This window comes from Macaca mulatta, chromosome 16 (assembly GCF_049350105.2).
Source record: "Macaca mulatta isolate MMU2019108-1 chromosome 16, T2T-MMU8v2.0, whole genome shotgun sequence".
NCBI lineage: Eukaryota > Metazoa > Chordata > Mammalia > Primates > Cercopithecidae > Macaca > Macaca mulatta.
The window spans coordinates 13,629,952-13,653,560 of record NC_133421.1 but is presented as its reverse complement, the minus strand read 5'-3'; the positions used below and the strand labels follow the sequence as shown (position 1 = coordinate 13,653,560).

At 38.6% G+C, this 23,609-nt stretch overlaps 1 protein-coding gene across 2 annotated transcripts in view; it reads right to left on the bottom strand.

Moving 5' to 3' along the window:
- Window positions 1-1,485: 1,485 nt before the first annotated feature.
- MAP2K4 (mitogen-activated protein kinase kinase 4) overlaps window positions 1,486-23,609 on the bottom strand; it is a 120,822-nt gene continuing 98,698 nt past the window's right edge. For both annotated transcript variants that reach the window (XM_001114292.5, XM_001114330.5), the window contains 4 exons: window positions 18,491-18,568; window positions 14,572-14,720; window positions 5,418-5,463; window positions 1,486-4,163 (listed from right to left, as the gene is read on the bottom strand). In XM_001114292.5, coding sequence (XP_001114292.1) covers window positions 4,050-4,163; window positions 5,418-5,463; window positions 14,572-14,720; window positions 18,491-18,568 — 387 coding nt within the window. In that variant the 3' untranslated portion in view covers window positions 1,486-4,049. The remainder of the gene's footprint in view (window positions 4,164-5,417; window positions 5,464-14,571; window positions 14,721-18,490; window positions 18,569-23,609) is intronic.

Genomic DNA, 23,609 nt, shown 5'->3' with positions numbered 1-23,609 from the left:
CATCTCAAAAAAAAAAAGAAAAAAAAGAAAAAAAAAATTAGCCGGGCGTGGTGGTGGGCACCTGTAATCCCAACTACTCAGGAGGCTGAGGCAGAATTGCTTGAACCCGGGAGGCAGAGGTTGCAGAGCCAAGATCGTGCCATTGCATTCCAGCCTGGGCAACAAGAGCGAAACTATGTCTCAAAAAATAAAAAATAAATAAATAAACGAAAGGGCGCTTTACTCATTCTCAGTGATTCTCATGCTAAGGGAGACGTTCAGTCCATGACACTGAATTCTCAGGTGTTGCACTTAAGAATTACAACCTAGAGTTCCTCTAGTTAATTCAAAGGTAATTTACACAGCTGCCTATGTATGGATCACTTTGTACGTAACCCCACTGTGGCCCCCAGAACCTCTGCCTTCAACTCGTTTCCAAAACAACAAAGCAGGCCCTGGTCAGGTTTATGAACACAGTGTTCCCAACTATATGCATTCTTCTACTTCTCAACTCCACACCACTTCTTTAATAGCAGTGTTTTTAAATTAACGTAACTTCTGTACGTGTTATGGCCTTGAACCTGAATCTCAGCTCTGCTCCCTACTGCTATTTGGGCCAGAACTTCACTTCTCCGGACCTTGGTTTTCTTACATCTAAAAGGGGATACAGCCATTTGATTTTAGTGGGCTGCATTTGGAATCAAATGAGATGAACAAATACAAGGCAGTGTCCTATGAAACACGGGAGTGTGTAGTCTCTCTCTCATGCCAGTGTTGAAACCCAGTGAGTACCCTTTCCCTTAGCAGCTGAGGCTTAGCTGGAGGGGCCAGAATTCCTGCTTTCACACCCCTCTCAGGGGAATGTTTGATACCACATCTGGCTCTGTAATAGTATCTCAGATTCCGTTCGGAGCAGGCACATGGGCAAGGTGCTGAATCACCGTATTATCAATCAATCTGTTATCCGATCAGTCACTGGTAGGAGGTAGAGTACAGCAGATACATACAGTGCTGGAGCTGCAAAGTGCTTTTCTCCAACAGTTTCCAGGCTCCCATGGTTTTTTGTTCACTTCCATTGTCCTCTCATCCATAAACATCCCAGGTTTGACCTCCCAGAGGTCTTTTACCCACAATCTTCCCTACCCTTCTAAGGTAACAGTGAGTGATTCCAACCCAGTAAGTAACCTGACATCTAATGCTCACCTGGCAGCTGTAGCACCAAGAGCCAAGGGCATGACTGGAAACCATACGCAGGGCCCAGATAGCCTTCCAAGTTGTACCTCTCCACCATGACACAGGTTGAAGAACTGTACCCACTTCCTTTAGCATTAAGAAAGCTGGGGCAGGTCAGGACAACAAAGAAACTCAAGAGACTGTGATGCCTGTTCAAGCAAAGCTGTGCTTAACAGATACATCTGTGGTTTCAAGAAGGATAAGCAAAAAGGGTAGCCATGGGAAGGAAAAAGAAAAAGAAAGCAGCCATAAAACACTTCCAAAAGGAGGTCATTTTCCCCGGTGTGAATTGCACAGATAATTTAATGTAATTTACTTGATTTTCCCCTCTCAGGGTCTGATTTCAGAAAATCAAATTACAAAGTCATCATCACATCCTAGATTTATTACAACTGACCTGCAGGCAAAAGGATAGAACTATTACATAAACACTTCGATTCCATGTATATATCTTAAATAGAGGAGGAATTCAAACAAGAATACAGGATAAAATATTCCAAAGCTCCAAGAAGCAGTTATGTTACTGAGCTCCATTTTTTACAGACAAATAAGGCAATATCCCTGCACATTAGCTTTTTGATAATTTTTATACATTTTTCTATGGTACAAGAGAAAAATAACCAGAGCTCACAATGTACAGTTCTTACACTATTTTCACAGTTTGTGAACACTATACACCCTTTTGTTTTAATAAAGATACATTGTAATAAACTCCTTGCCCTTAAGTTTATAGTTCATAATAATCTATGATTAATACACTAAAATTGCCTTTTTATGTGGACATCCACACAAGAGAACGGTCAGATTAGCTCCTGGACAGTCAGAATTGCTTTTATCTCCATTTGCACAACGGCAAAGTGACCCTATGCTGAGCCAGACCGGAAGCTGACAGCAGAGAAACAGATTCCTTTTGAGTTCCCGGGAGCCATGGAGGATGATGGCTTGCTGTGGTCGAAGGGAGACATCAAGCAACGTCTCTTTTCAGAACAGTGGGAAGTCTAAAGTTTAGGATACCGTGGGGGAGAAGATAGGGAAATGAGGCAAGTAGATCAAAGAGATAATCACTTTCGAATTCTGCAATTTACAGGGATGTGACTTTAAACAGCACCATTCTCCCTTTATTGTTTGATAGTATTTATGACCGTCACTCTGAGAGGAGACACGGCAATACCTGCCACGATTTGGTTCTATGACGGCATCAACCTGCATCTCAGGCCATGGCTGTTTTATATTCCAGTGTGCCTGAACCACTCACCGTGCTGCTTCACTGTCATACAAAGCCTAAGGTTCAGTGCCAGGGACGCCCAAGCAAAACCTAATGAGAACCTGGCTAATGGGTAAGTGAAGAAGCACAAGATACTTAAATGGCCTCTTGTAACAGTGCTGAGGATTTTGTTTTGCTTTTTGTATTTTTTTCCAGTAGAATTCCAATGCCAAGAAATGGTGGCGGACTAGGAGAGGTTCTAGCAGGTGATGAAGGTAAAGGCTGCCATTTCAGATCCTCATCTGGTCCAATGTGTCTCTAGAAAAGATGCCTCTTTATCACCTACCACATCGGCTGGGCCCCACTATTCTTAGCCTTTTAAACACCAGCGCATATGAGAGATTTGCGGCTAAAAATCCTCGGTAAGGAACATCCCTGCTAACTGTAAAGGTTTTTTGATATAGAAAAAAGGCAAAATATTGGATTAAGCGAAAGTCACATAGCGACAATAGACCACAGGGGAAGGGAAAGAGATTCAGAAACTGAAGACCTGGACCAGTGATGGCAAGAAGCAAACAACTGAGATTTGGTCTTTTGCTGCCTACTAGAAATCTTTATCTAATCAATCAAGGCACATTGCTACTAGCTACTTCTCCCTGTGAGTGAGTTATGATGGCTAAAGTATCAGGCTTGGGACCAAGGGGAAATATATAGCTGCTACAAGTTGTTCCAGATAAAATACTACAATTAAAAACATCTGTAAACTTTGCCTTCTGTACTGTTTTCTTCTTTCAGTCCTGGTGGTTTGTGGCAGGTGGAACATCAAGTTGGCAGCACACCGAATTCTGAGAATGAAAAATTCTTAGGATCAGCACCTTCTTTGACAAGTGGCAGACTCCTGAGTCTTCCCGATGAAAAGTAGGACTGGTAAAGGAGAAAACACATTCTGTCCTGTCTCAATATTTTAATGTTCACCTCTTTGAACGCAACATGGTTTTTGGTAAAGATAAATTCATTCTAATTTAACATGATATTTCAAACAGGAAATTTGGCTGAGCACATCGATCCCCAAACATCAACTGTAACTGTAAAGCAACAGAATATCACATCAGTAAATCTATTGCACTTGGTGAAGAAAGTAAATTCCTCCTTTGTCTCCCAGCTCCAGAAGGCAATGTGTCTCGTTGGCTGCGCAAGCTCTTCTCACTCAAGCCCGAGTTTCTAAGTTCAGACATAGTACATCCATCACCGTGTCCTTCCAGGATTTGGACGTCTGACAAAACACCATTCCAGTAGCTGCATCTCCAGGTTTTGAGTCTAGAAATGAATTTAAGATGTGATCTAATCACAGTCAACGACTTGATCGTACTGACTTCCACATTTCATGAATATGTTCATCACAAAAGAGCAGGATGAGGTCTCTCTGACCAGCACTCACACCGTGTGATCAGTCAGGTATTACAAGGATGCACGTTCTAGGTGACAGGAGTATACAGACATGATGGAAACGAACACCAATCTTATTGCACATGGTGTCTGGGCGAGCAATAAAAACACTGTGATACGGGATGAAAATTCTTTACGTCTTGCTTCCTCTCAGCCCTTTTTTCTAGAGTCTGATGTAGCAGCGATATCAATCGACATACATGGGAGAGCTGGGAGTAGCTGGCATTTGATCCAGGATTTTACAAACATAGCATGCGACCTCAACGGCACGTTCTTCATACATCAAAATAAAGGGATGTTTCTGTAAGAAAATTGTAAACAAAAAAGTCAAAAGTTTGTATGACAGCCCAAACTGAACATTTTCCAATTTCTATAGAACACAGAACTCCAGGCTCCCAACCACACACAGCTGTGAAATACTGCAACACCACAAGTTCAGAGAGGTGAGTACAGCCTTTATTCCATGCAGATATGCTAATGGGCGTGGGCAGGCCTGGAGAGGATAGGTAATGATTTGAAGGTGCCACCTTGGCAACGAGGTCTGGAAACCTATCTGTGTACCACGGAGTGTTTGTTGAGGGAGACAGCTACGTTGTTACTCAGCACAAAACATAGCTGGAGTCTCCACCACACCATCTAAGAGCTAAGAAGAATGACGTAAATACCAGTCGCTATTCCTCTTGGGACACCAGTATAAATCTCAACCTCCATTTCCCCCATATACAACAGGAGGACCTTTTTACAAAAAGGTCGCAATCCTTTTGACCTCTTCTTTTGACCTTTTAACAAAAAGGTTGTAATCCTTTTGACCAAAAGAGGCCTAAGAAAAATTTGCCCCAGGAGCTTCTTCCCTGTACTCTCCAGAGCCAGGGCCCCAGCATCTGCTTCACCTTTTAAACTCCATCTCTATCAACAGTTTTCTTTTATAGCCTAAGTATGCTGACGGGATGTTTTTACAGTCATTGATGGACTGCAATATCGTAAGTTTGTCACAACATCCTTGGAGAGCTAGTAGTTAAATGTGACAAACAAATGGATCTTCTCTTAAAATATTCCCACATTATTAGATCACAATACTTTCTCCACTGCCCTACCAATGCCACACCCAGCAGACTGCTTAAAACACCCAAGTTCCATGGGATGAATGAGAACTTTCAAAGAAATGGGAATAGGCCATATGATGTAAATTTGTGTGAGTTTTTATAAGGGCAGAATAAACACAAACTTTTCACTAATTTTTTTCTTATGGCTGCATCACATAGACTATGCAATGGAAAATGGCTTCTTAAAGTGAAAGTCAGAATTCTCTGGGGGTAATTTTTATAACATGTTAAGACCAAAATTTTCCATGAGAATTTAGCTAGTATTAGTAGAAAAATTATAACTACAAATTTTCTCTTTCCAAATATTTGTTTAAAAACATTAACAAAAAAAACTCAATAAAGTTGAGATGTTTGTTTATGACAGAGAGGCCCACTGCTTGCTTAGTGAACCAGCACGTTAAGAGAGTTCCGGTGTGAGGATGTACCTACAATCCCCACAGTCCCACACTCACCAGAAGCTCTTTATACTTTGGCCTTTTGGATTCATCCTTCGTAAGGCTAAAATAACAGAAAAATAACATTATTAAAATGTAGATTCATTTGCCTAAGTATTTTTCTTTTCACAGATGAAATATTACAAAGAATGAAATAGTTCTTTCCTTCAGATCCAAAGTAACAATGCAGACAGCCTGCTAAACACAGTAAAGCACATACAAAAAATTGTGACAGTCTATAATCTGAAGATTTATCTCTAGGATAGTCAGTGTAGGATGATTAGTTAAAAATTAGAAAAATACTAATTCTTGAAAATTGACTAAATTATGGCATAGCTACACAACACTAGTTAAATATATAAATGTACAAGTATAAAATTATTTGTGTACATATATGCTTTTCTAAATGTAAATAAAAAAGTAGACAGGTATTTATGCAGAGACTACCCAAGAGAAACCAGCAATCAAGTAATTCTGGGAGATAAATTACATATACATTTTTATCAATTTATCCTTAAGTTTTAAAAAGTTTATACTCTGTATCTCAATATGTTCTTTGGTCCAAAAGTCTAAAACAATATAACTTCACTAAAGACTACATCAGTATATACAAATCTCTGCCCTGTTGACATTTTCTCCTTGTCTCCTTAAATTCTACCTTGCCTAATTAAAGCTGCCAAAAGTATTTTCATTTTGTTTATATTTACTTCATCTATCTTGGCCCGTATCTTAATCACCATTCCCTTCCAACCTCAGTATTTTACTATCAAACATGAATATGGGTAACATAGTTCACCTCTTTCTAAACTCATTGCTGTTTTCCATATCCCACTTTCTGTAATGGATACTGCAATGTACTATGTAGATTCCCTCTTTGAGGAGGAAGGACTTATTCTTCCACTGTGGGGCATGCTACCAGCTGACAACCCTTTACTATCGGCCTCTTCAGAATTACCACAGCTAAAGAGAGCCACCTTAGCCCACCTGGGACAGTCCATCTCTAATGACTGAGCCACAAAAGTGTATAAAAATCCAAGGTCCTCATTCCAAGGTGGATCAATACTAAAGGCCCTCCCAGCTTCACAGATTCCCAGAGTTGCCTGAGGCTTTCACTGACACGGCGCTGCAACTCAGCTTCTTCTGCTCAATCTTGTTTCCTTCTCATTGCTAGTGTTGATCCCAAGATCACTACCTAGTCAACGTCCTACACTCTTATCTCTGTCTCAAAAGCCTGCTTTCCAGGTATCCAACTCGTGACATTCTTCTTCTGGGTTAACTCTTCTTCTTGGCCAAGTACAGCTGGCCCTTGAGCAACACAGATTTGAACTGTACAAATCCACTTATATGTGGATTTTTCTTCTGCCTCTGCCACCCGAGATAGCAAGACCAACTCCTCCTCCTCCTCAGTCTATTCAATGTGAAGACAAAGATGAAGATCTTTATGACGATCCACTTTCACTTACTGAATAATGTATTTTCTCTTCCTTATGATTTTCTTAATAATATTTTCTTTTCTCTAGCTTACTTCATTGTAACAATGCAGTATATAATACATATACAAAACGTTATGTTAATTGACTATGTTATCAGCAAGGCTTCTGGTTGACAGTAGGCTATTTGTTAGTAGTCAAGTTTTGGGGTAATCAAAAGTTATATGCAGATTTTTGACTGAACAGGCGGTCAGCATCCCTAACCTCCACACCATTCAAGGATCAAAACAGTCTATGAATTGTAAGCTCACAGTCTTCCCATTCCTAAAAATGTCTGTATTTCTTCCTTATTGTGAATATTTGAGTGCCTGAGTATAAAACTTTAGGACCAGGTTGACAATTATTTTCCCTCAGCACTCTGGTGCTGTGACTCCACTTTTTCCTGCAACTATTGTGGCTGGGAACAAATCTGCTGTCAGTTCTATCAATCCTTAACAGATAATCTGTTTTCTCTTCCTGATATTGTTTGATAATTTTGCTTCAATGCCTAAATGATGAGAAACAAAGGTATAAGTTTATGTACCTTATACCTTTGTTTAAACCTTTTTCATCATTTATGCATTGAAGCAAAATTGCACAATATCAATTAAAATTTACCTTTTAAATTTATATTTAAATTTACCTTTAAGCTTTTACCTTTGTTTATCCTACATGATAAACAGACTTCATTTTCAATCTGAAACCCTATACTAAATCAGTTTTCAAATGTTTTCTTTCCCCTATGATCTCTGTAAATATTGCTTCTCCACTTTCAGAGTTGCCTTCTCTATTTCCATTACATGCATCTTAGAACCTCTTACTTGGTATTCTATTCCGATTCTTTACTGCTTTTCATATAATCTGTGTCATGCTGGGGGAACTTCTCAGCTCCATTTTCTATTTCTCTAATTTTGCCTTCGATTATTTCCAGTCTAGAGTACATCAAGTCTGTTGTGTCTTTCATATCAACAGCTATGATTTTTCCATTTCCAAGACTTCTATTTCCAACTGCTTCATTTGTTTCTTCCTCAGTTTTAATTGAATTTATACCCTTATTTCCTTGAGCAACCTAAATATACTGATTTTCTTTTACAGCATATTTCAGACAATTTCAGATATCTATTTCAACTTAAAGTAAGTTTCTGTTCCATTTTGTTAAATGCTTTCTTAGCGTTACCCTTCAGTATTTAGGAATTTTGATTTGCAGACTCATTTTGAAGTAACATGCTTACCCTCCACGCATATCCATACATTTGTTCAACAAATGTCTGAGTGCCCTACTGATCACTATGAACTGAACTGGGAGCTAGGGATACACATATAGAGCAGTTTTACAGTTGCCTCTATTTCACAGGGCCACCAGTATTGAACAGGGTCCTATAATGGACCTTTCAAGTTCCACTCCTATGTTGGTATTAGGATAATTACAGTTCCAGTCCTCTGGTTGCAAAATCGGTATCTAAAGCCTTGTTGTGTAGTACCATAGCTTGCTTAAAGCTGTGGCCCAGGAAGTAACTGAAATCATTTTTTTCATTTTCCAGAATGAAAAATGACCTGGAATACAGCAAGCCCATGGCTTCAGATCTACACAGCATTTTGTAAGTATTTTTGGTGCATTTTTCACCCACACAGATATTTGCCTTCTTTGTAAAGCTGCCATACCTTTCTGGTTTTGTGTTTTTCTATTTCATCTACTGGAGCAGAAAATTATGTCAGTGTATAAACCTATGATGCTATTTGGGTGGAAATCTTAAACTATTAACATTGACTGTCTTCTGTTTCTAAATTACAGCTGACATTAATCATCTGTTATCAATAATTATATTAGCTCCCCTTAGACTAATAAGGTAGCCATTAGCAAAATTAATTCTAATAAAATACGTATTTCCTTAGTTACATTAGCCACATTTCAAATGCTAGCAGCTACCACACTAGACAGAGCAGAATATAGGCCATTTCCATCACCTCAAAAAGTTCTACTGGGAGAGCTTCAGCTCTGTCTTCTAGCTCATTAATCTCTCTTCAACGATATCTAATCTGTTGAATCCAGCTATTGTTTTAATTTATGCTTTTTATTTCTAGAAGTTCTATTTGGTTCTTTATAAATGTGTTCCCTGCTTATATTTCTCAGCTGTCTCTTTGTTTTTCTTTACACTTATATATTTTTTGTTTCCTTTCATTCCAATATTTGAAGTCTCTGCAGATCTATTCCTACTATCCATTGTTTCTGATTCTCATTTATTTTGTGAGTGTTGAAATTTTTTTGTGGACTACATATTCCACTTAACTTTATTTTTCGGAATCATTTAGTCCTAGGCTGAATGATTTGCTTTTGCTTCTGCCCATCAACTGGGGGCAAGAGGAGTGTAACTTTCCAACCAGGGACTTTGAAAAGTAATTTTTCTTAAAATTAAATTCTCTAAGTATTTTTACCATATACAATATGAATTTAGACAGCAAATCTACATTTGCTTGGGTTATCATAATTTACTTTGACTCTTCCTTCTCTCTCATAATTTCCCTCCCTGAATTTCAGTCAATTTCAGAGCTCCATGGATTCCTCAGTTTTGCACTAACTCTTTTACATTTTATAAGGGACTTTAGGTGGGGCACGGTGGTTCATCCCTGTAATGCCAGAACTTTGGGAGGCTGAGGCAGGCGGATCACCTGAGGTCAGGAGTTCAAGACTAGCCTGGCCAACATGGCGAAACCCTGTCTGTACTAAAAATACAAAAATTAGCTGGGCGTGGTGGTACGTGCCTGTAGTCCCAGTTACTCAGGAGGCTGAGGCAGGACAATCTCTTGAACCCAGGAGGTGAAGGCTGCAGTGAGCCAAGATCACGCCACTACACTCCAGCCTGGGCAATGGAGCCAGACTCTGTCCTAAATAAATAAATGGCACTTTAAAATGCTTATCCAGGCCAGGTACAGTGACTCATGCCTGTAATCCCAATACTCCAGGAGGCCAAGGCAGGAGGATCGCGTAAGCCTAGGAGTTTAAGACTAACCCGGTAATACAGTGAAATACAGTATCTACAAAATTTGTTTTAAGAAATTAGCCAGGTGGGCCAGGTGCAGTGGCTCACACCTATAATCCCAGCACTTTGGGAGGCTGAGGCGGGCGGATCACCTGAGGTCGGGAGCTGACCAACCTGACCAACATGGAGAAACCCCAACTCTAGTAAAAATACAAAATTAGCCAGGTGTGGTGATGCATGCCTGTAATTCAGCTACTTGGAGGCTAAGGCAGGAGAATCGCTTGAAACCGGGAGGTGGAGGTTGCGGTGAGCCGAGATTGTGCCATTGCACTCCAGCCTGGGCAACAAGAGCAAGACTCTGTCTCACAAAAAAAAAAAAAAAAAAAAGAAATTAGCCAGGTATAGTGGCACACTGCTGTAGTCCCAGCTACTTGGGGGGCTGAGACTGGAGGATCGCCTGAGCCTGGGAAGTTGAGGTTGCAGTAAGCTGCGATCATGCCACTGCACTCCAATCTGGGTCACAGTTTAAAATGTGGGCTGAGATCTGAGGAGAGCAAAATCACTTGTTGACCACTGAACAGGCCCCAGAGACAAAAACTCCTTATCTGAGGAATTTAGAAGGGAGCAAAAACCACCCAATGACTATCAAACAGGCAATCTGGAGGCAGAATTCCTCATCTGGGGAAAATTAGAATTAGACTTCCCAGCCTGGCGCAATGGCTCATGCCTGTAATCCCAGGACTTTGGGAGGCCGAGGCAGGTGGATTACTTGAGGTCAGCAGTTCAAGACCAGCCGGGCCAATGTGGTGAAACCCCATCTCTATTAAACATACAAAAATTAGCCAGGCATGGTGGCATGTGCCTGTAGTCCCAGCTACTTGGGAGGCTGAGGCAGGAGAATAGCTTGAACCTGTGAGGTGGAGGTTGCAGTGAGCTGAGATCGCGCCACTGTACTCCCACCTAGGCGACAGAGCGAGATTCCATATGAAAAACAAAAACAAAAAAAACCAAAAAGTAATTAGACTTCCCTATTATCTAAAGCAGGCATTGGTTTCAGATTTTTTTCCCCAAAAAAACTTTATAAGTAACTAGAATTTCTATACATCTTCAGAATGCCATGTTGAAATTCACTGTGCAACACTTGCTGACTTTAAGGAAAAAATTACTACAAATGTAATCATTTATTGTGACCTACATGGATAATATGGTCTAAATTACCCTCAAGCTTTAAGGTCCATAAATACCCCTAAGGAAAAATCCACTGTGGCATGCTCAGTGCCCCGCTGCACTCTTCTGCAGCATGCTTTCTTTCTAATAAACTTTCCTTTTTCAAACCTATACTGTTGTCTGTAAATTCTTTTTATCAACCCATGAGTCAACCATTTCCTAATGCCGGGGGCTCAGACACCTCAGCCGGCAAGGTCTTCCTTTTGAACCATAAGTCTTATCCTTTTTTTTTATCTTAGGAAAACTTTTAATTGAAGCAGACACACAGAAAACACAACTCCTAAGTGCAGAACTAAAATAAAAGTAACAATATTCTGACTTCCAACACCTTATATTGTTTGCTTTTAACTTTCATATAGAAATAGAACCATACATGCTGCTTTCTGTCTTACTTCTTTCACTCAACATCAGTCGTGAGATTTACTGAAGTTGCTGAGTGAAGCAATGGTTCTATCTTCTCGATGCCATATACCGCTGTATACATAATGCTACAACTTATTATCTGTTCTACTGTACAAAGAGTTTCCAATAGTAGGTTATAAATCTGCTTTTCTGGACATTCTTATATATGTCTTTTAGTGTATTTATGTCCACACTTTTGTTGGGTATATAGTTAGAACCTGAATTGCTGAACCATGGTGTATACATCAACCATATTAGATCAGCTATACTGGATTACTGCTTGTTTTTCACGGGAACTGTACTAATTTATACTCCTGCAAGTTATGTATGAGACTTTCAGTTGCTTCAGATCCTCATCAATACTTGCTACTGTCAGTATTTTAAACTGTGGTCATTCTGGTGATTATAGTGGTATTTCATTGTAGTTTTGACCTGCATTTCCCCTGATTACTAATAATGCAGAATGAAGGCAGCACACTGAATATGTTTACTGGCCTCTTGAATATTTTAAGTACCTTTCAAGTATTTTGTTATTTTTGGTTGTTATTTTTCATAAGTGTTCTACATTTTTAAGTATTCTTTACATATTCTGTGTAAGTCCTTTGTTGAATATAGGTATGAAAAATAACTCCTAATGTGTGGCTTGGCATGTCATTCAGCGCTGTCTTTTGAATCAATGGAAGTTCCTAATTTTAATGAAATCCAATTTTATCAATCTTTCTCTACGTTCTGTTTCAGAAACCTTTACCCAAACGTAATGAAAATATTCTCCCATATTATCCTCTATGTGCTTTTAATTTACATAACTGAAGAAATTCAGTTTGGCAAAAACCATTCAAGGAGAGGGAAGTCATAAGAAATCTGGCCACAGCGAGCCAGGTGCAGTGGCTCATGTCTGTAATGCCAGCGCTCTGGGAGGTCAAGGTGGGCGGATCACGAGGTCAGAAGTTCGAGACCAGCCTGGCCAACACGGTGAAAACCGTCTCTACTAAAAAAAATAGTAATAATAATACAAAAAATTAGCCGGGTGCGGTGGCAGGTGCCTGTAATCCCAGCAGTACTCAGGAGACTGAGGCAGGAGAATCGTTTGAACCCAGGAGGTGGAGGCTGCAGTAAGCGGAGACCACGTCATTACACTCCAACCTGGGTAACTGAGTGAGACTCCATCTCAGAAAAAAAAAAAGAAATGTGGCCAGAGCAATAAACTAAGTCCAGATCATTATGGGTTCTGAAAGCCTAAATTAATTAATTTTAAGGATAAGATGAAGTTTCTAGAATAATATTTCTCAATTTTTTTTTCATTACTTATCCTCCCCATCATGAAATTTAAATACGACAGATATAGTGCATATCTGTTTATCTTCTATGGCCCTTTGGAGGACTAAAAACCATTATACAATCCAAGATTTTCATTTCTCCAAAATCAGTTTTTGCCTCCTTAGGGTCAATATCACCCTGTTAAGAATGCATACTTTAGACAGAGAAGTAACATGATCAGATATACATCATAAAAAATTCAACTCTAATAAAAAGGGGAATAATTTGGAATAAGGCAATATTGGATTATGAGAAATCTGAATGATCCAGGTCAGAGATTACAGGCAATGTCCAAGACAAAGAGTGGCAGAAAGAATGGACAAATACGGAGAGCTAATATGAGCATATTATAAACATAAGTATCCTTCAATGTAGACGTTAACGATTTGCAATGACATGGAACTATGAACCTACTCAGGGAAAACAATGAGACTCTAATGTCTAAAACTGTCACTCTACTATGGCATCAAGGGAAACAGAAATAAACATGTACAAGTACCAATACATACAGAACAAAACCAATAAAGATATCAAGGAATTAAAAAGAAAGCAACCATGATGGAAGGCTCACAGGTGATCATTTTAGATATTATACTCTAAGACTTATACAGATCCTTTTAAGCAAATATTTCATAAAAATGAAATACATAAAATGATCACATTTATGCAATTATAAACTATCCATATTGTGTGCAAATAAATAAAGGATTGTGTTTTAAAAGGAGGAAGCAGCCAATTTGAGTCATCTTTATGTCCTTCTTCTACCTAGAAAATCTTGAAGTATTCCTCTCCCCTCTGAAAAATCAACACAAAAGTAGAATTTGGTTACAGAAGATGAAAGAGACTTAAAAGCTATAGTCAAACAAATATTTTTAAATTTTTCATACAGAGGAGGGCAATGTTCCCTAATATAAGTCTATAAGACCTAAAATGAGTAGAGAGAAATAGCATTCTTGGCAGGAAAAAATTATGAGAAACAAAAAGGTATTTTCAGGAATAAACAGAAGATACACAAAATGCTCTGAGGCTTTTTGTTCATACCATGTCTTACATTTAAATCATGTTGGATAAACAAAATAAATGTCAAAATATTCAAATGATAACACAGAAATATTTTATTTAAAATAGAGACTGAAACAGTATAAAGCATGATTGTATTTCTTCCATATATGCATATGTTTATTCTTAGGTGCTGCATATACACAAACACACAACAAACTATTAGAAAGGTGGACAAACAACAACAGGTGTGGGGTTCACACCTTCCTTGGAGTAAGGTTTCAGAGAGCAAAGATATATAGTTCTACCAACTACACTTTGCATGTGGATGTGACTGTACTACATAAACCCAACTGTTTTCTATGTTATGTCAGAACACAGATCCAACCCTGAAAGTCTGATCTGGCAAGGTCTTGATTCAGTAAATGCTTCCAGGTGATTTTGGTGCAACTGCATTGTGAGAACCACATTAGAGTAAGATGATCAGTCTCACCTAGAAGTTTAACCTGGTATTTCTTGTACCAGGGTACTGGAAGTCTGGAGACAGCAGCTTCTCCACCACTCATGGCTGTTTTTCACCAATACCTGAGTAGCAGAATAAGAAGGTGATGCCTCTCCCAGCTAGCTGTAACCTTCCATACAGCCACAGTGATCCAGAGTCCCAGCTTAAAAAGCACGGTGATGTGACCAAGGGTCCCCTTCCTCCATGTGCTGCTAAGACCAAGTAAATCTCACTATTCTCACCATGCATGTTCGACCATTCATAAACCAGGTACTCACCACAAGTTGACAAAGTTGATGAAACTTGGGGAGAATTCCCTTTCCTCAGAATTACTCAGCTGCGGAGGATCTCCTTTCACGACTTGTGTTAGTTGATCAAATACACTATTCCACTTTGGATAAGGAAATCGGCCTGTGGCCAACTCATACTAAAGAGAACAAAGAGGAAAGAGCAAAATACACCAGGCATTATTTACTACTCTCCATTGGAATGGCCACGAAAAAATCTAAACTACAAGCAATACTCTTGTAAAACCTTGAATTAAACACAGGTTAGTCTGGGGAGGAATCTTTAGAATCATAAAGGCTAAGTAGAAGTTATATTTAGAAATCAAGATCATATAGAGAATTCTGAATTAACCAAATTCAAGGACTTGGAATACACAGGAACACAAAACTTAAGCCTAGACAATGTCCCTACAATGCATGCTCCAGGGCGGCCTCTGGGTCTGACTTCTTTGTGAGAAAGTCTGGAAGACTGGTTTTAGAACTATTTTAGTATAGAATATACACAACTTTTAGCCATCTTAGAGGAAGGTCTTGGTCCAGAATAGTGGTTAGATTCTTTTTTAAGGCAAAAGAACATCCAACAAACAAAAGCCCAATCTGAGCTTGGAGGAAACAATGTGCAAATCCTGCTCTACAGCTGTTCTGTAACTACTGCAATTTCAACCATAACCAAATTTTACAAGTAGTGAAGAAATCAAGTCAGGGTCAAACCCTGCACCCTGAAGCCCCAGTAAAGGGCTCTGGACAGTACTTCTAAGCCACACCAGAAGAGATCTGAAGAGTCTTACGTATGTCCCAATCCCATCAAGGGTCAAAAATATTCTCTAATAACCAGTGAATCATATTCTCATCTATCTCCCTTTCTGCTCTGAAAAACAATGAAAACCTACAAATTAGGCTGGGCGCGGTGGCTCATGCCTGTAATCCCACCACTTTGGGAGGCCAAGGCGGGTGGATCACGAGGTCAGGAGATCGAGATCATCCTGGCTAACACAGTGAAACCCCATCTCTACTAAAAAATACAAAAAAAAAAAAAATTAGCCGGGCGTGGTGGCGGGCGCCTGTAGTCCCAGCTACTCTGGACACTGAGACAGGAAAATGGCATGAACCTGGGAGGCGGAGCCTGCAGTGAGCCGAGATCATGCCACTGCACTCCAGTCTGGGTGACAGAGCGAGACTCTGCCTCAAAAACAAAACAAAACAAAAAAAAAAACACTACAAATTTTGTTTTTTTCCAAGAAACGTATCTAAATCTGCACCATCGCATAATGAATCCCATTTTACATGCACTGACAGGGGACTGACACATGAGGATGAGGCTCCAAACATATTACAGAGGAAGATGGCATACAGGAAGAGAGAGAGAACTCTCAGAACACTGATTCCGTTTCCTTCCTAAAAGATGCCTCTGTCAGCCACTGTTGTTTCTAATTACACACATGCGTGCACAAAAGTAAGCAGGCATTCATGCACACACACAGAAAAATGTATTCCTTCAGCTGAGGTTTCTTTTTGTTAAAAGTATAAATGCTTTTCAAGATGTAAACCTTCCTGGTTATTCACAGAATTAGGAATAACTTCATTAGATTCCTTCCTGTGTTTTAATAATAGAAAGAAAAATTGGCTGCATATCATAAAATAAAGGACTTAGGATCTTAGAAATTAATTTCATACATTTCATAATTTTTATAAGATTATCCTTATGAAAAATAAATTATGAACCAACTGTAAGTACAGAATACCTTTCAAACAACAAGGTTTAGCTAAAAGTACTTAAACTTGCTAAAAAATTTTGTTAAAACCTTTCACAAAACAAAATTTTCTTTCTGTAAGAAAGTACATACTTGCTTTTAAAACGTAATTGTTTAGTCATAGATAAGTATTTCTGAATTGTAAATATCCTGTATATGCAAATAGTTGCCTCAGCTGGAAGCTCTAGGCCTTGCTGCAGTCTTTGGGACCAGCTGCCAAACCTAAAAGATGCCCAAGATCCATGTTCTCTCCTGTCTAAAGAAGAATCTCTTCTTTAGCTGGTTGGCTTCACAATGCGAAAAGATTCCAGAAGGTATTTCCTATATTTGGTCACAAAGTAAAGTAAACAAAGTCCTCTGCAGAAGTGAGCTGTCAGCCTTCAACTCTCTATACAAAGAATTCTCTAGGCCTGGCAATATGATTCATCAAGAATAACTAACAAGGGTAAGTGTTTCTGATGACAGAGAAGATCCTAGAAACATCTAACACCAATGAACACGTGAAGATTATTTAATAAGCTACAAAAAAAGCTCATTGCTCTGAACCTGTGTATTTCTGGGCTACAGAGTCTTAGGTAGTAAAAACTGAAAATTGGAGAAAATGAAAGAATAGGATTGGCCTGCCTACCTAGAGGACAGCCTCATCTAGGGATACAAAATTCACCTTCAATGTAGAAGCAGCTAAAGAAGCTACCCCAAATCAGAAAAACCCAGCAAGTCCTCGTAGAACAGCAAGCACAAGAAAACAAACCTAAGACTTCAAAACAAAATTTGGTAAAAAGGAAATGAGCAAAGATACTGCTAGAGACTGAATGTGTGTGTGTCCCCACCCCCCAACGAATTCCTATGTTGAAGCCTAATCCCTAATGCGATGGTATTTGGTGGTGGATCTTTGGGAAGTGATGGGGTCACGAGGGTGGAATCCTCATGAATCTAATCAGTGCCCTTGTTAGAAAGACCCCAGACAGCTCTCTTGTCCCTTCTACCATGTGAGACCACAACAAGAAGATGGCTTTTTATGAATCAGGAAGCAAGCCCTCACTAGCCACCAAATCTGTCAGTGCCTTGATCTTGGACTTCCCAGCCTCCGAAACTGTGAGAAATTTCTGTTCTTGATAAGATTATAGCCCAAAGGTCAGCATTTGGTTAGAGCAGCCTGAACTGATACAGATATTTTAAATGAAACTAAAATTTCAATAGAGTCCATAGGTAAGAAGGAAGAGTTTATATAATTGCGTTTGCTTGTTGCAAATTAAGTAGTTTTCTTATTAGTCTTTCTCAGTGTTGTTCTAAGGTAGAACTTTCATTTAGAATTATCACCTAGGTAGTTCTTGTCTGGTATGGTTTGGCTCTGTGTCCCCACCCAAATTTCATGTCGAATTGTAATCCCTACGTGTTGAAGGAGCGGCCTGGTGGGAGGTGACTGGGTCATGAGGGTGGTTTCTAATGCACAATCCCCCTAGTGCTGTCTCATGATAGAGTTCTCATGAGACCTGGTTGTTTAAAAGCGTCTGGCACCTTTCCCTTCGCTTTCTCTCTCCCCTGCTCCTGTATGACCTGCGTAGCTGTGAGGCAATTAAATCTCTCTTCTTCATAAATTACCCAGTCTCATGTAATTCTTTACAGTAGTGTGAGAATGGACTAATATACTGTCCCTCAAAAACTGAATTACTTTCAGCTCATTCACTTGTAATTTTTCTATTCAGTGAATAGAAAATTCCAAGTAAAACTATTTTCTACATACAAAAATATGTATAATATACGCACTATATACAGTACTACTGGACATACTACACCTTGCCTGAAAAGGGAGAAGCCGATGTGCCTTCATCAAAGAATTGACTGCAGGTAAGCTGGCTTCTCCTTTTCCAATTCTTAGTGCAGTTGCAGATAATAGTTGACTCCTATTATCTGTGGCCAAGAGATCCAGCTAAAACATTAAAGGGCTCTAGACACTTCACATAACTTCAAGGGAAATAATCAAGTCTGATTTGATTTTTAAGGTAAATAAATACATACTTTTTTTCCAGCAACTTAAAATCATAGTATCTGTGATTATAGTTCTTAATGAGGGGGGGGAAGTCTCATTAAGTTTTCTTTCACTTCTAAATTTCTTATTGTTACACTACTGTGGCAAGGTTGGATCAGCATAAACATACCAATGTGATCCCCAAACTCCAGACATCAGAGCGGACATCATATCCTTGTCGTGATGCGCTTGGGTCTATTCTTTCAGGCTGGAACATAAAGACAAGCGTTAAGTTATTAATTGCCTCACTCTCAAGGAATAAGCAAATGGAAGCAACAGCTGGGTAGATAGCCAAAATGCCAGTATATTCCTAGAGAAATCCATGTCTAGGGTCAGACTGGAAGTAATAGGAAGTCATCATTATCATAAAAACAGCAACAAAAAACTTAACGGCTACTTCCATAAAGAGAACACCAAGCAATTCATTTAACTATTCCCCCCAAAGACTCAAAGGCATTTACAAAGCTGAAGCTGAGGGAAGAGGGAGAGAAAGGAAGAAAACTTGAAAACATAAACAATTACAAGGTCGCCAGGTGCGGTGGCTCGCACCTGTAATCCCAGCACTTTGGGAGGCCAAGGCAGGCGGATCATGAGGTCAGGAGATCGAGACCATCCTGGCTAACATGGTGAAACCCCGTCTCTACCAAAAATACAAAAAACTAGCCAGGGGTGGTGGCGGGCGCCTGTAGTCCCAGCTACTAGGGAGGCTGAGGAAGGAGAATGGCGTGAACCCAGGAGGTGGAGCTTGCAGTGAGCTGATATCACGCCACTGCACTCCAGCCTAGACGACAGAGTGAGACTCCGTCTCAAAAAAAAAAAATTAAAAAATAAAAAAAATGTAAAAAAAAAAAGAATTACAAGGTCACATTTGTGGCAATGAGTGACAAACAAACAAAAAAGACTGTCTTTGATTTTTAAAAGACTTTGTTCAGCAATGAGATCACTTGGACACAGGAAGGGGAACATAGCACATGGGGGCCTATTGTGGGGAGCGGGGAGGGCGGAGGGATAGCATTAGGAGATATACCTAATGTAAATGACAAGTTAATGGGTTCAGCACACCAACATGGCACATGTATACATATGTAACAAACCTGCACGTTGTGCACATGTACCCTGGAACTTAAAGTATAAAAAAAAAAAAAAAAAGACTTTGTTCAGTGGATGAGGCCATACCACAATATATTTGAGACACAAAAGCAAAACAAGAGCTAAATTTATCACAATTCCACCCATACTTCACAATAAAGCTAAATTTATCACTACACATATGTGTAAAGATATTTGTCTGTTAGTCATTTGTAGCCAAATTAAAGCACTACCAAGACAGTAATATATTATCCTATCATATGTCCAGTAGAAATCATTTTTAGTAATTTCTGTGAAAGGAACAGCTTTACATTTCCTTGAAATTAGGGACTATCTAAATGATGTGTCAGGGACAGGGAAGAGAGAGAGAAGGTCTCGGTGGCACAGAGTTGACAATGGATCCTTCGCCAAGTCTGAGAGTAACTGCTATTGAAAGAAATGTCCACAGAAGCATAACAGTTGACTGTATTACATTCTCTGCCTGTGAGCACCAACTACTTTAAAGACTTCTGTATATTGCTTTGAGCATGAGTACTGTGCTGCATACAATTGACTGTAAGCTATTTACTTTTTTTGTTGTACATATATGTATTTGCCTGATAAGGTACACATTAAAATCCCAGATATTCAACCAAGAGAAAAAATACTACATCCAACAACATCAAAATTAACATTTTCCCCAAACTAGTATGGAACATTCCTTAATCCTGACCACATTCTGGAGCATAAAACATACCTTGTTTTAAAAGATGGAAAGCATGCAAGGCATGTTCTCAGATCACAAAAAAAATAAATTAGAAATCAGTAGCAGGAAGATATCTGCGAAGTCCTCAAATATTTGGAGACTTAACAACACACCTCTAAATGACATATGAATCAAAAAAGTCTCAAGAAATAGTTAAAAAATTGAAGTAAATGAAAATGAAACTACAACTTATCAAAATTTGTGGGATATAGCAGAAGTAGTGCTCAGAAGAAAATTTATAATGTAAAATGAATACATTAGAAGAGAAGACATCTCAAATCAAAGCTACTTTATAGCTTAAAGAATTAGAACAAAAGAACAAATGAAACCCAAAGCAAGCAGGAGGAAGAATGTAAGAAAAAGTAAAGTGAAGACAAGTAAAACAGGAATGAAAAACAATAGAGAAAAGTCAAGAAAACCAAAACAGTACTTTGGAAAGATCAATAAAATTGACACAACTTTGGCTAGACTGACCCACAGAAAAAGATTCCAGTTACTAAAATCAGAATGAAAGAGGGGACATTACTACTGTTCTTACAGAAATAGATGAAATAGAAGTATTTTGTGAAAATGAAAACCTACCAAAAAGAATATCAAAGTGTGAATAACCTTTAAACCATGTTACTTAATGAATGTTATTAAAAACCTGCCCAGAAAGAAAAGTCCACACCCAGATGGGCTCACTGGTGAACTCTTTTCAAATATGCGAGAAGTAACACTAGTCTTACACAAAATTTTTTTTCAAAAAAGTGAGAGAGGGTATGCTTCCCAACTCATTTCATGAGGCCAGCATAACCATTTTTGAAAACCTGACGAAGTCATTACAAGATAATAGCCCTTGTACACAAAGACACAAAAGTAACAAAATAGGAGCAAATCTAATCCAGCAACATACAAAGAGGTAATGTATCATAACCAAGTAGAGTTTATCTCAAGAATACGATACTAGCTTAATACTTGGAAAATCAATGCAACGCACCATTATTTATAGAATGGAGGAAAATAATGTGATCATCTCAATAAATGTAGAATCAGCATCTGACAAAATTTAAAACCCACTAATAACAACAGGAGTAACAACATACTAAGAGAAGAAAACATCTTCATTTCCATAAAGGGCATCTAAAATAAGCAAGAGTTAACATCATACTTACTGGTGAAACATAGAACACTTTCTTTTTAATTAATATTAGGCGTAAGGCAAATATGTTAACTATCATTATTACTATTCAGCATTATATTGGAGGACCCAGCCAGTAGAGAAAGGCAAGGGGGAAAACAAGCATTACCTTTATTCACAGACACGGAAAATTCCTACTGAAACTAATAGTAAAACTAAACTAGCAAGGTCACAGGATCCAATGTTAACACACGCAAAGCAGCTGTATTTCTATATAATAATAGCAACATATTGGAAAATATTTTTAATTCCATTCCCAATAACAGTATTCTAAGGCAAAAAGAAATCGGACACAGGTCTCAACCAATTTAAAAGTTTATTTTGCCAAGGACAATGGACATGCCTGAGAGGGAAGTTTGTGCCTTTCTCCAAATATGATTTTGAGGGCTTCAATATTTAAAGGGGAAAAGCAGGCAGCAGGGGGAAGAGGGAGGGTGTAGTCACATTACTGAATCCGTATGTTGCAAGAGAAAAGGAGCAAGGACGGGAATAGTCGATTATGTATTTCTCTCACCCTTAGTAAGTCAGCACTTAAATAAGATAAGGTGAACAGAGTAACTACCTGTGGAGATATTTAACACTTTATCTGTAGCTATCTGCTTAAGAACAAAAAGAAAGGCAGTTTTTTTTTTTTACATCACTCAGCTTTCAGCTGAATTTTTTGTTTTGGCATAGTAAATCGGGGTCCCAAGTTTTTATTTTCCTTTCCCAGTATCACAAACCATGAATTCCTTAGAAATAAATGTAAAAGGTCTTCAAAAGCTGCACACTGAAAACTACTAAACATTGCTGAGAGATGGCAAGAAGACCTAAACGAATAGAGGAACATACCAGTTTCTATCCTGCAACTGTTTTAACTGCTTTAAAAAAAGGCATGTCTGTAAACATTACAAATAGTAACCATTATGTGCTTTGCAATGTTATGCAATAAAAAGCACTCCTCTTACATGAAGAATGCATGTCTAAAAATAGTTGTAGTCTGAATCTAATCATGAGGGAACAATCAGATATTATAAGAATGCGAGACTTTCTGAAAACACTTCCAAAACCACCAATGTCACAGAAAACAAAAAGAATGATCAAGCTCAGTATATATTAAAATAAAGAATGTAACAACTAAAATCAATGTGGAATCTTAACGTGACCCTGGATTGACAGCTAAAAAATAGTTTTTTGACATATGGGAAATCTGAGTATGAACTATGTATTAGATAATATGGAATGAGTATTCCTCATACAAAATCCTCATCCAAAATGCCTGGAACCTGAGTGTTTCGATTTCGGATTTTTTCAAATGCTGGAATATTTGCATGTACATAATATCTTGGGGATGGGATCCAAGTCTAAATGTGAAATTTATCTTTCATATACACCTATACATATAGCCCGGAGGTAATTTCATACTGTATTTTAAATACATTTGTGCATGAAACAAAGTTTGTGTACACTGAACCACCAAAAAGCAAAAGTGTCACTATCTCAGCCACCCAGGTAGACAATCTGTGGTTGCTGGGCATCACCATCATTCTGGACTCGGAATTTACATGCTATTAATAGGAAATCATTATGTTACACTTGTTCATACATAAATACTTAACAGGAAAAAATACGATGTATCATTAATACAGTGAAAAACAATGAGTTCTGGGGAACTAAGCAGCACAGCAGCATAGCCAGAATACCCGCGTCAGCTGTTAAACAGCAGCAACAACAAACAGCCGCAGGCTTTCGGCCTCCAACGACGATGCTGTGTTTTGATTAAAAGGCTACTGGACACTGTATTTTATTTTTTTTTTAGGTGAGAAGAAACATCAGAGGCATCTGAGGGGCCAGAAGTAGGTCCTTTAGTAATGAGGAGGCATTCTGCTAGATGGCTTTGTAAATGTTTCCTCCCAAGTCATCTAACACATTAACAATGGTTTTTGTCTTAGAAGTCTCTCTTCAACTTTATAAACTGACACGATGTCCTGTTGTGTTATGAATGCATACTGCTCTAATCCTTTAATAAAGCCCATTACACATTTTCATCAAGAGCATTTTTTTGGGAGGGGTGGATGAGGGAGCTTGTTTCCATTTATTTTTATTTTTAGTTTTTAGTTTCTTTCCTTTTTATTTATATATGTTTTTTGAGATAAAATCTTGCTCTGTTGCCCAGGCTGGAGTGTAGTGGCACAATCTCAGCTCACTGCAACTTCTGCCTCCCAGCTTTGAGCAATTCTCATGCCTCAGCCTCCT